The 19033-nt window shown below is 33.6% G+C and overlaps 2 protein-coding genes and 1 long non-coding RNA gene across 4 annotated transcripts; 1 reads left to right on the plus strand and 2 right to left on the minus strand.

The window, feature by feature from the left end:
* Positions 1-3019: 3019 nt before the first annotated feature.
* LOC123319853 lies at positions 3020-5232 on the minus strand. 2 transcript variants are annotated; one of them, XR_006538657.1, is made up of 3 exons: positions 5066-5225; positions 4906-5004; positions 3020-3506 (listed from the first exon to the last, which is right to left on the minus strand). It is a non-coding gene; the product is annotated as an uncharacterized LOC123319853 (long non-coding RNA). The 2 variants fall into 2 exon arrangements; XR_006538656.1 differs by having other exon boundaries at positions 4906-5232.
* A 3322-nt stretch (positions 5233-8554) lies between these two features.
* LOC123321050 lies at positions 8555-11077 on the minus strand. The gene has a single exon (XM_044908556.1). It carries the CDS (start codon positions 11075-11077, stop codon positions 8555-8557), a length of 2523 nt encoding a protein of 840 aa, XP_044764491.1.
* Positions 11078-11477: 400 nt separating this feature from the next.
* On the plus strand, positions 11478-14000 carry LOC123321051. Its single transcript, XM_044908557.1, has one exon. The coding sequence runs from the start codon at positions 11478-11480 to the stop codon at positions 13998-14000; it is 2523 nt and encodes an 840-aa protein (XP_044764492.1).
* Positions 14001-19033: the final 5033 nt, after the last annotated feature.

Consider the following 19033-nt stretch of genomic DNA (forward strand, 5'->3'; position numbering starts at 1 on the left):
TTTTTCAAATATTGAATTTTATATAATAAAGATTTTTTAATTGTACCTGGCATATACGTATTGTGTTATTTCTATATATTTTTCTCGTTATTCGAAATGAATGAACTGCTACCACTTTTTATATTTACTTTATCCAAAATGATCCACTAGGAATTTTAGAGGGTTACCGTTTTAACTATCAATATCTTTGAGATGGTTTATTGAAGAGTCCTTATCATACTAAAGTTAAAATTATCCATTTTTACAACTCTCTCAAGTGAATATTTCTACCGTATGACAAATCCGATATGGTGAAATCCCTCTAGGAAGTGAATAGAAAAAGCAAACGCTGGTGGCTCCGTATATTTTGGCACTTTCTCGACGTCACGATTGTGAACTCCTTCATTCTATTCTCTATGCAAAATGAAGGGAAATCGCTAAAATTTAAAGGATTTCGAATTGCTATTGCAAGGGGTCTTATAGGACTTCAGATACGAGAGAAAAGAGGACGTAAAAGCGAAGAGATGTGCTTACTCCAAACCAGCAGAGATACGTTTCGAAGGTGCAGCCCATATGCCGATACATGGAACCGCCCTGCGTTGTACCGTATGCAGCAGAACAGCTGAACCACACCGTACAGAGTGGCAGTGTTCAATATGCAAAGTCGGACTATGTTTGAGTGATAAAAAAAATTGTTTTGTGAAATATCACACCAAATAATTCAATAAACTTATTTTCCGCAAACTCCCAGTGGTTACTCGTTGAAATCACCGAAATTTTTCAAAAACTAATAATTTTTTTGTTAAAATAGGTTTGTACTATTATTATTCACTTTAACCTTATATTTGCATAATTAAAAGAATTTGGCAACAAAATATAATCTTGGTAGTCAAAGGGCTAAAAGAGACCAGTGCGAAACATGCACCATTTACAATCTGGCAGACGAAGAAAAAAAAGAAAATATAAAAATTGATCATTACTTGCATTAGGAAGAGAAAGAATGGCACGCTTAGGAAAAAAATTGGGAAAAAGAATTCACAAACGATAACGTAATTGTCTGTTGCTATGACTTACAGGCAGCCTTTCCAACGCCTAAAGGCGAGGCAGTTGTAAATTGGCATCGTACAATTTGTCCATTTACAATATCAAAAATGGTGGAGCAGTGAACTACGTATGGCATGAAGGCGCTAACGAGATAGCAACTTGCATGCTATCTCGAGGTTGTATAAGCTTAGAGAGGAAGTAAAAATGTTCTTAACTGACAAAAACAAAGAATTGCATGATCAGTTCTGTGATCCAAATTTTTTTTATATGGTCGATTTTTTTGCGCTACTAAATAAATTGAATGAATCCAACTTTAAGGATCAGGAAATTGCAAGTTGCAAGGCACGAGCAATATATTTGCATATGAAGATAAGATCAGAACATTTATTGCTAAAATTGAGCTATGGTGCAACAAAGTCGACAGTAAAAACTTTTCTGCGTTTGATACGTTGTGTATTATTCACACATCATGTGCTGAAACTAAAAAAGAAATACAAAAGAACATTTCCAACCATTTTAACGACATGAAGAGTGAATTCGATCGCTATTTTCCTGACTGTGAGGACGAAGGTAATAGGAGACTGATCCGCAATCCTTTCATGGTCAATGTTTCTGAGGTGCCTGATGAAATTCAAGAAGAAGTATTTGAAATGCAACATGAAATTCGAGGCAGGAATTAATCTGGAAGACTTCTGGGGCCAAAGAGCAATCCCAAAGATTCGAGATATTGTTATCCGTTACCTTACTCCTTACTCTCTTTTCATCGACATATTTAAGGGAGCAGGGGTTTTCGGCTCTACTGATAATTAAAAACGAGCATCGACATCGGTTGGATGCCAGTGCCGACAAGCGTTTGGCTTTGAGTAGCACTGAACCAAGGATTCGGAAATTGGTGATAAGTATGCAGTCACAAAAATTGCATTGGAATAATAAAGTTTTTGTATATTTATCAGTTCAAAACTGCAAAAATAAAATGCGGTAGGCTCTGAATGATTGTATGCGTGTTTCATTCATTCAAATTTATAACTACAACAACCTTGTTTATAAAAAAATATCTGATAATTCCTCAGAATGGGATTGTACTACTTCCCACAAAGCTCATTCACTGGCCTTAAACGTACAAAATTATAGATTTATTTGCTCGGTAGTAATTTGGTTTGATATCCTAAAGGAAATTAATGCCCTGAGTAAAATGATGCAGAGCCCCACCATGAATACCCAAATTTGCATGAATTTGTTGAAGACGTTGATTGATAAGTTCAAAAAACATCGTACGGCTGAACATTTTGAAATTGTGTTAGCAGAATCTTCCAAAGTGGCTCACGAACTCAATGTAGAAACAGATTTTCCACCAATCAATAAAATCAGACCAAGAAGAAAACCAACACAATTTCAATATGAACTAAGTGATGAAGTTTTATCCGACCCAAAAACCAAATACCGAGTGGAGTTTTATTTTAGGATACTAGATCAAACAATCAATTCCTTGAAAAATAGATTCGAAGAGTTGACAACATTTTGCGATGTGTTTGGGTTCTTAGCGACAACCTATTCGACTATTCCAATGTTGATTTGATGAAGTATTGTCAAGACTTGAATCTAAAGCTTAAAGATGATGCTACTAATGAATCAGACATTGACGGTATTGATTTGTTTAATGAAATTATTGCACTAAAATCGCATTTTGCAGAACACCAATCGAAGGATCCACAATCACTGTTACAATATATTTTTGGCAATGACTTAATTTCTACATTTCCGAATATAACAATAGCACTAAGAATACTACTAGCATTGCCGGTTTCAGTTGCATCTGGAAAAAGATCATTTTCAAAATTAAAAATTATCAAGAATTATTTAAGATCTACTATGCTCCAAGATCAGTTCAGGTCCCTCGCTAAAACTTGTGAAGGAAACTTAATAAGCGACAATGTTTTCTCAAGAAAGTATTCGAAGTATTTTTATGTCTGATACAGAAACAATAAACTCTATCTATCTTATACAGTTTCCCAGAAAATCATATATTGTTGAAATGAATTGAAGTCATAAAACAGTTTTATGTGCTTCCTGTAAAATCAGATATTTGTCGCTTGCGAGGATTTCTCAGCTCAACGACGATATTACATCTATATCATGATGAGGAGAACTCAAGAACGAGAAGTAAATTTCCCACGGCTACACTATTATAAAAATTGAGAAGAGCTGACAACACAAACACTTAAAACCTTCAAACTTTCCTGAAATCATTGTGTATACACTGTAGAAATTTATTTGTTCTTTTTGTTTCTCAATAAAATTTGATTTATATTAATTGTACTGAGCTGAAGGACCTAAGGTCGATGGCTCTTGACATATTCGGTCAAAGACATTGTTTCTCCCTCTCATAACTGTTATGTCAAAAAAAAAATTACTCACATTAATGTTGAAGTGGAACTTAGTTTGCTAAATCAACGAACAATTTGTTCTCATCCCATCTTGATCTCCTGAAAAATACCAAAGTAGATGAATGTTGGCATTTTCATCAATAGATGCAAAACTAACTACTAGTACTACTTCCAACTAGCCCGTACTATCAAAAATAAAATATTATAGACTAAGAACGACGACTCATAGACCAACAATTTAGATGAGAAACTCTAGGACTATAATTATTGGAAACATTTTATAACATCAAAACTCTTGAACATTTTCATCTAACTTCTTCTGTCATGCCATCCTTAGCGCTACAAACATCTGTTAGAAATAAAAAAATCATGCAATATAAGTGGAATTCAAAACAAAAGACACCTAAACACACAAGTTTCTATAGGAGGTTATGGTTTTGCACACTGATTATGGTTTATAAAAATTCCCTCACATTCTCCTCCTTACCTCGTTTTTAAAATAGTGAGAGAATGATGAATTCACTCGAAAGCTAAGATAACTTGGATACATAACCAGACCTTGAAACATCATCATGAACCATGAATACTACCCTTCAACACGCATTAAAAAATAATGTAAGTGTTATTCATAATAACCCTATCTTTTATAAACGTCCTGTAAGGGAATGATGTGAAAAAATGTAATATCAAAATAATTGTAATTGAATAGACTGTGGCACAAAACCAGGTTGAAGTTGAACAAAAATGACCATAGCACCATAGTTTGTGCCTTGACAGGTATGAAAAACTGAAATTTGCGTTTATATAATCCTTTCAGTACGACCACAAATCAAATATTGCTATTGGTATTATTTATATCTTTGTCGTGGAATAAATTTTCATTGGGAAATACAATGAACATTACCATATCAATATTTTAGTAATATTAAATATACTAAAGAATTGATGAATCTGATGAAAAATGAAGTTTCAACCACTAACTGGGACGAGAGAGAATATGAGGGAATGATTTTTAAGATATGAAGTCAGTCATAACCGATTGATTTCAAATGATTATATCTTGCTTTCCAACGTTTTGAAAGAAGAGTTACTTTCCTTCAAACTAAAAACCGAAGATAAATAAATAATACATTTAAATTTCGGAATGTGAAGAGAATTACCCAATTACTGGTACTTCAATATCTGTTGTCCCAGGACGATTATGACGACTGCCAATAACAAGGTGCAAAGTACTAGTGATGCTTGTAGAACTGTTTCACAAGAAATTATTAGGGCAGCATGTAGTAGAAATCTTTTCACCAGCTTTAATAATTTTGAATCTGATATCACATGACCCAGAAAAAGAAGCTCATTGAGTAACATAATATCAGAGACAGCTGCAACAACCCCAAAATAACCGTTCTCTACTACTTTCTGGTTCTTAGGTATTCCTAAGGATCAGTACAAGGCTTATAAGAATCATGCAAAGGATACAATTGTTCTGGTCTGAAGCACTCACCTCTTCGTGAAGTCTTGCAGGGCTTCATTATTGTACACCTGTTCTGGTCTCCTTAGTCTTTTGTTAATTTTCCTCAAAATAGGTACATGAAATTTTGATCTACAAATATCACTGTTATTAAATAGTAAACTAAGTTCAAATGAAGCAGAATTTTACGGACATTGATCGTTTTTGTCAGTAATTTATATACATGCAGTTTTTCATAAGAAATCGATTGGTGCACTCCCGTAGTCTCAATTTCAGAAACTCGAAGGTAGAAGATTTTTTGAATTTTTGAACACTCCATTCTGACACCGTTGGAATTTTTAGGTTAAGTCAGCCAGGGCCATAGACTCATGCATAGATTGGTGTTCTGTGTAGGTTATGGAAAAGAGTCAAAGATCTTTGGAGAGTTGTATTGGCGAATCCAACTACCGATGAGGGCGCTGCGACTTATAAACAAACAAAGGAGTATCTTATGTGAAAACTCTATTGTGAAAGCAGTTATGGTAGATCATTTTCGATTATCGCGATATTTTTGAAATTAGTGAATAATTATGGGATTATTGATTGTGCTCAAGTTTCTCCAAAACTTTCCTGAACATGTTAGTGTCGTTTGATGAAGATTTTACAAGAATTTATATACAGATAATTTACATGATAATAGTTATTTGTGGAAATAAATGAATGTAAATACTTGAGATAATTTATTTCGATGAAAACATTTCATTTCAAAATGCCAACACAGAAATGATTTTCCAGAAGTCACAACCAACTTGACAAGACCGCCTGAAAATTGATTCTACAGTTATAATTTCATTAAAAATACCGAAATAATGAAATTCTTGTCGATAGAGTTTAATTATTGATAACTTTTAATGGAGCTTGCAAAATTTCAAGTCAAATCACCACTTCTCATTTGAAATGCTCCCACCATATCATTTCTTGAAGATCTTGAAGTCCGTCAATGCATGTACAACTTTAGATTTCAGTTGTGTCAGAAATTTAATCTCATATAGGTACTCAGGTTTTTCGGCACTATCAAAATCATGGAAATGAATATTCGCATTGCATCGTCTAACACCAGAAAATTCATTTTGAACAAAGATATCTCCTAACTTAAAATTGTAGTAAAATAGATAAAAAGTTTCTCAACTGAATGACACTGATATAAATACTCACTCAATTTTTTTTAATACCTATTTTTCTAGTCAGACATCCGAAAAAATTCCTGAATATAGTTCACTGATAACCGAATATGTAATGAAAATATCTAACTCAAACGAGTAAAACGCTATTTATTATTCACATAGTAGGTTAGTGATCCAGCCACTAGGCGGCGTTTTGATTTTTGGATTCGCGAATGGAACTAGCGTCTATTTCCTGTGCTTTACAAATGAACCTTCATTTGTCCCTGCTGAGCTGCCATCTGTAGTGGAAAGTGGGAGTTATATTCGCTATGATGTACGCGGTTATATGTTCCTGAATTTCAAAATTAATTAAATTAACGCAAAGCGGTTTTTCGTATATATAAAGTTCACGTTTTGTAACCCCCAAATTAGCAGAAATGGCTAGTCTGTGTTATAAATGCGGCAAGGTATTTTCCAACATATCAAATTTGAGAAGACACGCCAGGAATTTTCACAGAGATGAAATCGCTCCTAACTTGTACAAAAATGCAGCGAAATATAATTAGGTATAACTGCCATCGTGGAAAGAACTTAAGTGATAAAAATAATTTCACGAACCATCAGAAGATTCATGGTGGAGATTCATCTTCGGATCCATTATGTAATGAGTTTTTCACATTCAAGAATGAAATTTTGAAAAATTTTGAACAGTTTCATGAGCTATTGTTATCATATCAAGTACCTTGAAATTTAACTCTCAAGATGAGTTTTTTGTGTTGAAAAATGAGTTGGAAGCGAAGACAAACGCTAGTTTCATCAAATATTCAACGAAACTGGAAAACCGGTTATTTGGTTTGTAATAGTTCAGGAACTTACTTGCCGCGAGTTGAGGAAAGTGCATGGGCGTTAACGGTATTTGAAGATACAAGGTAGTTATAAAATTAATTCTCATTGTCCGGCCTCCATAAAGTTTTCAAAAAATAAACTGAATAATACATGTCAAGCAGAATATATCGAAACGCATGTTGGACATGACCTTGATCCAGGATATGTAAATCTATCAAAACCAATAAATAAATAGACAAAAAATAGCTCAAAAAATTGCTAGTAAAATTTAATATGACGAAATTCTCAATGAAGTTCGTGAAAATGTAACTGATACAGAAGTGAGCCGCATACACCTTTTAAGGAGAAAAAATTTATATAACATCGAACAGTCTTTCAACTTATCATCATCAGCAGTAAGACATCCAAATGATGGGGTAAGTGTAGACTCGTGGGTTAAAGAAATGCAAGAAGAAAAGCATTGTGTTTTATTTTACAAACCGCAAGACATCTTAGATGAAAAAGAATTTTATTTAAAAAAAGAAGACTTGGTTCTTATCATTATGACTACTGATCACTGTTTTCAACCAGAAATAAAAAATCAAAGAAAAAAATCATTCTTCTTATCTGTGTAGTTATCTGTGAGTTTCAATAAACTATTTAAAATTTTTTTTGACGTATCATTGATCCCAATTCCATAGAATCCCTTTCTGAATTAAGGTTTATTGGTACTTCATTTTACCATCCCCTGGAATAAATACTCACAGAAAGATTTAATTAACATGCTGGAAAAATTTTGCTAATGATAATAGGTCTTTATATTAACCTCAGCGGAAGATGGAGCTTTTCTACTCAACTGAGGAACATAACATACATTTATTCTCATAATTATAACATAAGAATACTATTTTCTAATTCCCAAGTAGTTGCACATCATTCCTCATAAATATTGATATCTCTGAAAGTGTTTATATTTTACCATGATAACGTATATTATTTGAAATAAAATGTACTTTGCCAATCCTGAGAACCTAATCTTTTTTATCTGCCTATTCCTATTATTAAACAACATAAATGAGGAAACGATTCCAAATATTATTTTTTTCGATTATTGGTTACGTCCATATTATAAACATTAAAATAATTTTCGCAGGAATTTGGACAAATTTTTATTCGTTATCCTTTTAGTACATCGCCAACGTTTCGAATCGGTTGTGATTCTTTCTCAAGGCTGGAATGTCAAAATAAAACTAGAAACAGATAAAAACGACCTAGAGACGATCTACCACTCACCTCGTATTTCATCGGATTGAATATCGTCAATTTTATTAAAATAATTGTATAAGTATCTCGAATTAAATTTCATTCAATCTTCAAGTGGTTCATGTGTTGTTAACACGACATGGGTAAACAGAATCGTCTCACGGTACGTTCCACAAATCGCAATGAGTGACATGGAGATGACATTCAACTCTCCCATAAAACATTATATATGTTCGTTAAAATATCACATCTCGGGTAAAAAACAATAAGGTAAAAACAACAATGGTAATATACAACTTAACAACTAAATCAAAACATTTTGTTCTTGGTGGATGCACCTTAGACACATTCAAATGACTTTCACCATAAAATACCAAAATGAACAAACAGCACAAAAATCGAGGCTCCGAAAGCTCTCAGTTGTATCCATAATTGAGAATCACCATTTTGAGTCACTGAACCCCAGCATTGCCCAATATAAGACTATCATACACCAAACTGAGATGTTGGACGTCTTCCCTATAGTTTACTGTGTTGTTGGACCTTATGTGAACCATTTCACTAATTAGCCGTCCACCGTAGATAGGTTCGTAATCCAGAACTGTGACCTCCGAGAAGTTGAATTTATGTCCTTCAGCATGGACGTGTGCAGCGAGAGCCGTTCCCTGTGTTATGTGAGATTTTTCTGCATCATTTTTATGTTGTCTTATCCTCTCCTGTAGTAGTTGTTTTGTCTGGCCTATGTAGCATTTTGTGCAGTTATTGCATTCTATTTTATAAACAATTTCTGATTGCTGTAAAATTGGTGTTCTTTCTTTTAGTTTTGTGTAAAATTTCATCTTATTATTGAGAACATTATAGAATGCTGCATCACCATTGTATTCGCGGAAAATTCTTTCAATCTTATATGACAATGTAGGATAAAATACTAGTTTGAAATATTTTTTAGTTGTTATATGTTGTGATGTTAATGTGTTCTGTGATGCGCTCACCGTCTCTACGTCCGTGTCGATGTTCGATCTGATAGTACGTTTCGCTCTATTGTAGATGTTTATACAGGTTTTTATGTAGTATGTTGGATAGTTGTTCTGTTTCAGGATTTCAGTCACTTTATTCAAGTTATTTATTCTATATTCCTCATCGCTCAGAGAAATCGCTCTATTTATCAAATTTCCTGCTATATTCCTCTTTTGTGAGAAGCTGTGATTGGAATGGAAATTTACGCACCTACCCGTGTTGATCGGCTTCGTGTACCAATTTGTTTTCAATCTATTTTTCTCTCTGATGATTAATATGTCCAAAAATGGAATACTCCGGTTCTTTTCTCTTTCTAGGGTAAACCTTATTTTCTGGTGGAATGAGTTAAAAACGTTCAGAGTCTCTTCGATTTTTTCTTTAGGTATCAATAGTAATGTATCATCAACATAGAGTTTTATTAGAGGGATATGGAAATTCAACTTTGATATCACGTACGTAAACAAAGCGAGCATAACTAATTTCGCAAATGTCGAGCTCGCCGGGGAACCCATTGCTGTACCCTCTATTTGATCATAGAAAACACCCTCAAAAACAAAGTACCCTCCTTCAAAACATAAATCTACAAGATGAACAAATTCTTTCCTTCTCAAATTCGTGAAGTTTTTAATATAGTGCCATTGATCTTTGATTGTTTTGATGACCAATTCTTTCGGAATGTTTGTAAACAAAGAAATTACATCTAGTGACACTAATTCATAACCATCCGGTACTACTGTTGATTTCAGTTCTTCAACCAACATGAATGAATTTTTAACATCGAACACAGAGGTTGATAGAACATCACTGAGTATTTCGTGTAGGAATTTTGCAATTTTGTAGCTGGGAGATTTTATGCTACTAACTACAGGTCTTAATTTTACTTCTCTTTTATGGGTTTTCCTAAGGAAGTATATTTTCGGTGCTACATTATTATACGATATTAGCATCTTGTACTGTGATTCTGTTATGATCGAGTCTTTCTTAAGTAGTTTTAAGTAATTATTAATTTTGTTCTGGATTCTTTTGGTTGGGTCAGATGGTAATGCCCTGTATGTTGCTCCATCATTCAGCATTTTTTTAGCCTCTGTAACATATTCGTCTTTATACATTATTACCGTGGTGTTACCTTTATCTGAGTTTCCTATGATTATTTCCGGGTGTTCCTTGATGAATCTTCCAGTTCGTATAAAGTGTTGTTTGAATGGGTCTTTGGGTTGTCGGTTCATTCTCACAAAGTTGTTGATTATTCCAACGCATCTTCCTCTGACCTGGTTTCTCTCATCCTCATCTTGAAACGTTGTTTGTGTGAAATTTTCTATATCTTTGATTAGTTGAAGTTTTGGAATGTGATCAGGTATAATCCCATGTTTCGGTCCGAGTCCCAAAATTAGTTTTACTTCTTCAGGAATCGCGACGTCGGTGTAATTGTTCACGAATCGGTCTGACTGTATAGCACCCACAGGGTGTCTCTGGTCTACAATTAGTCTATCGAGCTTTTTAATATTTTCGGTTTTGACTCTCTGGAATACTTTCTGAAAATTTCTGATTCCTGCGCCTGTAATCGCACTATATGTGGTACTGTTCACTTTGTCTACCACCCATTCTTGCGCTTTTCTCAGTTTTTGTTCCGTGTTATCTCTTTTCCAAATGGATATCTTGATTTCTATATTCAAAATTGACTTACGGAACTTTTTCATGGTCCTGTCAACCAAATATGAATAAGGATGTTCCTCCAGTTCCAGTGTATAAACCTGTCTGATATTATTTATTATATGTGATGGGAACACCTCCTTTGATCTGCATTGCAACAGAAAAATCACTCTGTTACTCAGTGACGCCAGTTTCCTGTTCAGATTGACAATATTTTTGCATCGAGAAAACACATCATCACCGTAAGTATGTCTGATGTGACTCATTAATCCCCCTGGTATCAAATTTCGATTATTGGTTACGTCCATATTATAAACATTAAAATAATTTTCGCAGGAATTTGGACAAATTTTTATTCGTTATCCTTTTAGTACATCGCCAACGTTTCGAATCGGTTGTGATTCTTTCTCAAGGCTGGAATGTTTACCCATGTCGTGTTAACAACACATGAACCACTTGAAGATTGAATGAAATTTAATTCGAGATACTTATACAATTATTTTAATAAAATTGACGATATTCAATCCGATGAAATACGAGGTGAGTGGTAGATCGTCTCTAGGTCGTTTTTATCTGTTTCTAGTTTTATTTTGACATTCCAGCCTTGAGAAAGAATCACAACCGATTCGAAACGTTGGCGATGTACTAAAAGGATAACGAATAAAAATTTGTCCAAATTCCTGCGAAAATTATTTTAATGTTTATAATATGGACGTAACCAATAATCGAAATTTGATACCAGGGGGATTAATGAGTCACATCAGACATACTTACGGTGATGATGTGTTTTCTCGATGCAAAAATATTGTCAATCTGAACAGGAAACTGGCGTCACTGAGTAACAGAGTGATTTTTCTGTTGCAATGCAGATCAAAGGAGGTGTTCCCATCACATATAATAAATAATATCAGACAGGTTTATACACTGGAACTGGAGGAACATCCTTATTCATATTTGGTTGACAGGACCATGAAAAAGTTCCGTAAGTCAATTTTGAATATAGAAATCAAGATATCCATTTGGAAAAGAGATAACACGGAACAAAAACTGAGAAAAGCGCAAGAATGGGTGGTAGACAAAGTGAACAGTACCACATATAGTGCGATTACAGGCGCAGGAATCAGACATTTTCAGAAAGTATTCCAGAGAGTCAAAACCGAAAATATTAAAAAGCTCGATAGACTAATTGTAGACCAGAGACACCCTGTGGGTGCTATACAGTCAGACCGATTCGTGAACAATTACACCGACGTCGCGATTCCTGAAGAAGTAAAACTAATTTTGGGACTCGGACCGAAACATGGGATTATACCTGATCACATTCCAAAACTTCAACTAATCAAAGATATAGAAAATTTCACACAAACAACGTTTCAAGATGAGGATGAGAGAAACCAGGTCAGAGGAAGATGCGTTGGAATAATCAACAACTTTGTGAGAATGAACCGACAACCCAAAGACCCATTCAAACAACACTTTATACGAACTGGAAGATTCATCAAGGAACACCCGGAAATAATCATAGGAAACTCAGATAAAGGTAACACCACGGTAATAATGTATAAAGACGAATATGTTACAGAGGCTAAAAAAATGCTGAATGATGGAGCAACATACAGGGCATTACCATCTGACCCAACCAAAAGAATCCAGAACAAAATTAATAATTACTTAAAACTACTTAAGAAAGACTCGATCATAACAGAATCACAGTACAAGATGCTAATATCGTATAATAATGTAGCACCGAAAATATACTTCCTTAGGAAAACCCATAAAAGAGAAGTAAAATTAAGACCTGTAGTTAGTAGCATAAAATCTCCCAGCTACAAAATTGCAAAATTCCTACACGAAATACTCAGTGATGTTCTATCAACCTCTGTGTTCGATGTTAAAAATTCATTCATGTTGGTTGAAGAACTGAAATCAACAGTAGTACCGGATGGTTATGAATTAGTGTCACTAGATGTAATTTCTTTGTTTACAAACATTCCGAAAGAATTGGTCATCAAAACAATCAAAGATCAATGGCACTATATTAAAAACTTCACGAATTTGAGAAGGAAAGAATTTGTTCATCTTGTAGATTTATGTTTTGAAGGAGGGTACTTTGTTTTTGAGGGTGTTTTCTATGATCAAATAGAGGGTACAGCAATGGGTTCCCCGGCGAGCTCGACATTTGCGAAATTAGTTATGCTCGCTTTGTTTACGTACGTGATATCAAAGTTGAATTTCCATATCCCTCTAATAAAACTCTATGTTGATGATACATTACTATTGATACCTAAAGAAAAAATCGAAGAGACTCTGAACGTTTTTAACTCATTCCACCAGAAAATAAGGTTTACCCTAGAAAGAGAAAAGAACCGGAGTATTCCATTTTTGGACATATTAATCATCAGAGAGAAAAATAGATTGAAAACAAATTGGTACACGAAGCCGATCAACACGGGTAGGTGCGTAAATTTCCATTCCAATCACAGCTTCTCACAAAAGAGGAATATAGCAGGAAATTTGATAAATAGAGCGATTTCTCTGAGCGATGAGGAATATAGAATAAATAACTTGAATAAAGTGACTGAAATCCTGAAACAGAACAACTATCCAACATACTACATAAAAACCTGTATAAACATCTACAATAGAGCGAAACGTACTATCAGATCGAACATCGACACGGACGTAGAGACGGTGAGCGCATCACAGAACACATTAACATCACAACATATAACAACTAAAAAATATTTCAAACTAGTATTTTATCCTACATTGTCATATAAGATTGAAAGAATTTTCCGCGAATACAATGGTGATGCAGCATTCTATAATGTTCTCAATAATAAGATGAAATTTTACACAAAACTAAAAGAAAGAACACCAATTTTACAGCAATCAGAAATTGTTTATAAAATAGAATGCAATAACTGCACAAAATGCTACATAGGCCAGACAAAACAACTACTACAGGAGAGGATAAGACAACATAAAAATGATGCAGAAAAATCTCACATAACACAGGGAACGGCTCTCGCTGCACACGTCCATGCTGAAGGACATAAATTCAACTTCTCGGAGGTCACAGTTCTGGATTACGAACCTATCTACGGTGGACGGCTAATTAGTGAAATGGTTCACATAAGGTCCAACAACACAGTAAACTATAGGGAAGACGTCCAACATCTCAGTTTGGTGTATGATAGTCTTATATTGGGCAATGCTGGGGTTCAGTGACTCAAAATGGTGATTCTCAATTATGGATACAACTGAGAGCTTTCGGAGCCTCGATTTTTGTGCTGTTTGTTCATTTTGGTATTTTATGGTGAAAGTCATTTGAATGTGTCTAAGGTGCATCCACCAAGAACAAAATGTTTTGATTTAGTTGTTAAGTTGTATATTACCATTGTTGTTTTTACCTTATTGTTTTTTACCCGAGATGTGATATTTTAACGAACATATATAATGTTTTATGGGAGAGTTGAATGTCATCTCCATGTCACTCATTGCGATTTGTGGAACGTACCGTGAGACGATTCTGTTTACCCATGTCGTGTTAACAACACATGAACCACTTGAAGATTGAATGAAATTTAATTCGAGATACTTATACAATTATTTTAATAAAATTGACGATATTCAATCCGATGAAATACGAGGTGAGTGGTAGATCGTCTCTAGGTCGTTTTTATCTGTTTCTAGTTTTATTTTGACATTCCAGCCTTGAGAAAGAATCACAACCGATTCGAAACGTTGGCGATGTACTAAAAGGATAACGAATAAAAATTTGTCCAAATTCCTGCGAAAATTATTTTAATCCAAATATTATTAAACTCTGATTAAACCTTTTAATTTGCCCGCGCTGCCGACCATAGAGATATGATTACAAATATTTGTCAGACAGTCTGTGTTCTAGGTTCATTTGTAAGGCACAAGAAATAGACGCTAGTGCGAATGGAGAGTACTAAAAATGTGTCTCCAAAAACCGTAGATATCTACGCCAAAAACGGAGTCGCTGCGTTTGCATGGTTGATCGATAAGGGGTGGGGATTTCTTCTTCTTCTTCCTTCAACTATGTCCACGGCTGCTAAAGCCATTCAGACAAATTTCCAAATCAGCCGAATGCATAGACCTTATAAAATATGTATTATTAGGTCTATAGCCGAATGAGCCTGCTGCTTAGCAGATCTTGTTAATTCCAATACTCAATATTTTATATATAAATTTTTATAGAGAACTTTTTTTGTGGTCTGAATAATAATAGAGTAAGATGTCTAAAACTCTGGTGTATTCACTGATTCGATTTTGTTTTTAATTTCGTGGGGATATGGCAAGGAGATATATCCTATATCTCCTTGGGGATATGGGACCAGTTTCGTTTTTCCCACTGTAGGTAGCGCTGTTTAGAATTTGACAGAGCATTGTCAATTGATATTTGAAAATAATTTTAATACTTTATAATATTTATAAACGATTATTAGTTTGTAGTGAAAATTCCCTTTCCGTCAACTGAATCTATTGGATATTTGACCAATCAACTCTGTTTTATTGAAATCATATTGAGTTAACACCCTCACGAATTCAGTTTCTCAAACGGAAATTATCTTGAAGAAGAATTGTAAATACTCCTTCGAACCCTCATCCCATAGTGTTGAAATATTGACAGATTTATTTTTACAACGAAAATTAAATTGTAAATCACAAATATTCCTTAACAGCTGACAAAATGGGCTAGTTCATATTTTGAACTCGTTGATCGATATTCGATATCAACGCAAAACAAAATAAAACGACAGAGTATCATTGAGCTTCCTTTGGTAGAACAAGGATAGAACGAAGCAAATGACATTGTGGCGCCGCCACGAAACTGATCCCATATCCCCGATTTTTTGAAATGTTGATGCATGCAAAAAGTGACAAGTGCACACACCAGTGTTTTAGACATCTTATAATAGAGGTATCGATGGTAAGAAATGAAGGACTGAAACATATTATAAGAAAAAAAATTCAAGAAAAAATAAATTCACTTGCTATTCCATTTTCATAATTTAATATTCGAACATGAAAGAAAACCAATCAAAACTGTAATAGTGCAAATTTCATCACGAAAAAAGCAATCAAATATGTTGTAACCCGAAAGAAGAGCTACCCGCTTTACTTCAGATTACCAGGCTCTTAAAAAGGAATATACAAAAATACAAATATGTATCGAGAAATTCTATTTGACATTCAATTCTCAAAATTGGCATTAATTTTATTTTTTTCTAAAAATCCAAAACCTACCTACACCCATAACTATCATTATTATACAGGGTGTCTACTTTTAAAGTGGCCAAACTTCAAGGGGGATCAGATGAGTGATTTGCAACAAAAAATGTCATATAACACATGGTCGAAATGTTGACGGTTATTCTTCAATTCAACATTTCTTGATTTCACGAAATATTTCAAGTTTTTTATAAACTCAGGCCCAGTTGCAGGAAAGTCTATTAAGATTTGATGATCCATCAAAATTTAAAACTGTCATTTTTGAAGGGGAAAATGGAGGATTAAGATTTTAATAAAGTATTAAATTTTAATGGACTTTCCTGCAACTGGACGTAAATCATTATTCAGTTTTCCTTGTAGCTTCGTCAAATTTGACCTCATATTCGGAAAGGGCAATAAATTTGCTACGAGATGAGAGAGTCTGTGTGCAGAAAAAGTCTTATTAAGGGCGTGTTAAGGAGATGAATATCGCGAGTCTGAAGTGAACAAAATTAGTCCTATTTTTCCAATAGTTTTATCGATGAAAAATTAATAATTATGCACTTGTTTTCTTTTCAGTAAAAAATACCTCATTTAGTGTACTTTCGAATGGCATATCAACTTTTGTGCTAGCTGCTCATCCTCTGCCATAATATCATGGTTAACAAGATAACAACGAAAAAGTCGAAAAATTCCGAACCTGAAATTGCTCTATTTTGAAGCCATTCATGATTGAATCTTAATATAATTCTCATGGAAATTATCAATTCATCTTGAATCAAAATAATAACAAAAAATATTAACTTGAATTTAATAAAATAGATTTTATAAAAAAAATAAATAAAACGGAACTTTCTACTTATACGAGTAACAATTGCTCAAAATGTCCACCTCCTTATTCAATACATTTGATACATCGTTTTTTTACTGAATCTACAACTCTGCGAAGTTCATAGCGTTTCTGACGCATTTCTGCACAACTCAATTTTATTCTATCGATGAGCTCCTCTCGAGGCTGAACGCGAATTTGATATACTTTCTCTTTCAAAGTATTCCAGACATAAAAATCTAATGGCCGTTTGCACCGTTTCTCTAAACAACGATTATATTCTTAAACAATGTTTAATTCCCTAACCGGGTTGCACCGTTCCTAAACGTTGATTATAAGGCCCTTAAACGTTGTTTAAACTAATCGCAGAAATTTGCTCGATTAAAGCTCGATTAAAACGTTGATTGAAGTAATACTTCAAATTCGATTGACAACTGTGTTTTCTATTTGTGTTGATATAAAATTCGAATTAATAATAGATGATTTGGAAGATGTAAGATGTCTGAAGACATCTTAGGAAGATGAGATATTACTTCATGATGATCTTGATGCACTTGGCAATATCGAATTTGAATTTCCCAGATGTTTTCCCTGTAGAAGAAATTATTTCGAAGGAATGGAGCTCAATTTTTTCAGAAGATTTCGTTTAACGAAAGAAACCGTGTTATTTTTGTTGCCATATATGGAGAATGATTTGGAATTTAATAATTAATTATATTATTTCGAAGTGATGGACAACCTCATTATTTTCAGAAGATTTCTTTTAACGAAAGAAACCGTGTTATTTTTGTTGCCATATATATATATATATATATATACAGGGTGTCTCAAGTTCGAGTGCCTATTAGAAGTTTCTGGAGAACTAGACATATTTGAAATCTGAAAATTGGGATTATGATATTGTTCGAAGTTCTCTACAGAGCTAAAATATTTTCGAAGCCCAAAAACTTCCGGTTATACAGGGAGTGAAAATAAATTCGACGAAAAAATTTTTTTTCAAGTTTTCTATTCCTGGTATGATCGAGTATTCAATAGTGAATACATTTCTGTTAAAACCATTGTATTAAATCGAATAGTTTTCAAAATATCCTAAAAAAACTGGAAAAAAAGTCAAATATGTTCAGTCAGTAATATGTTCATTATTCTTATTTTAAATATCCTGAGCGTAAACCGTTTTTACAACATCGAAGAGGAAGGATGTGAAAAGGTTATTCATCTTTTGGATTTCAAAAATATCATCACAGGGTGTTTCAAATTTTGTGTTGAAAATTGTGATCTTAAATTGGCCGTAACTTCTGTTTTTCAAATTAGAACCCTATTTTTTTATAATTGTGTTGGATTCTGCGGTCAAAAATAATGATAGTTTTCTCAAATGATTATGCTCCTAAATTCAATAATTTCTTAGTTATTTGAGATTTTCTGGATTTATGATGTACGTAGAGTCAAATTGATTGCATCTAGAAAAATTCAATGAATATTCTTTCGAAACCATGGGAACACTCTGTACCCATAGAAGATAAATTATCTGTTAATAATTCACAAGTGTCAGGTGTTATTGTTATTCGTTTCCTTCATTTCTCGATTTAACAAAATGAACCGTTATTCTAATTACGAAATTCTGGATCTATTTCATATACATGGTGAATGTGACAATAACACCTGAATTATTAACAGATAATTTATCTTCTATGGGTACAGAGTGTTCCCATGGTTTCGACAGAATATTCATTGAATTTTTTCAGATGCAATCAATTTGACTCTACGTACACCATAAATCCAGAAAATCTCAAATTATTCAGAAATTATTGAATTTAGGAGCATAATCATTTGAGAAAACTATAATTTTTTTTGACCGCAGAATCCAACACAATTATAAAAAAATAGGGTTCTAATTTGAAAAACAGAAGTTATGGCCAATTTAAGATCACAATTTTCAACACAAAATTTGAAACACCCTGTGATGATATTTTTGAAATCCAAAAGATGAATGACCTTTTCACATCCTTCCTCTTCAATGTTGTAAAAACGGTTTACGCTCAGGATATTTAAAATAAGAATAATGAACATATTACTGACTGAACATATTTGACTTTTTTTCCAGTTTTTTTAGGATATTTTGAAAACTATTCGATTTAATACAATGGTTTTAACAGAAATGTATTCACTATTGAATATTCGATCATACCAGGAATAG

Source organism: Coccinella septempunctata, chromosome 9, assembly GCF_907165205.1.
Source record: "Coccinella septempunctata chromosome 9, icCocSept1.1, whole genome shotgun sequence".
Taxonomy (NCBI): Eukaryota; Metazoa; Arthropoda; class Insecta; order Coleoptera; family Coccinellidae; genus Coccinella; species Coccinella septempunctata.

Bases quoted from the DNA above. Each gene is read 5' to 3' on its own strand.
- LOC123321050 (XM_044908556.1), bottom strand. From the start codon at position 11,077: ATGGACGTAACCAATAATCGAAATTTGATACCAGGGGGATTAATGAGT.
- LOC123321051 (XM_044908557.1), top strand. From the start codon at position 11,478: ATGGACGTAACCAATAATCGAAATTTGATACCAGGGGGATTAATGAGT.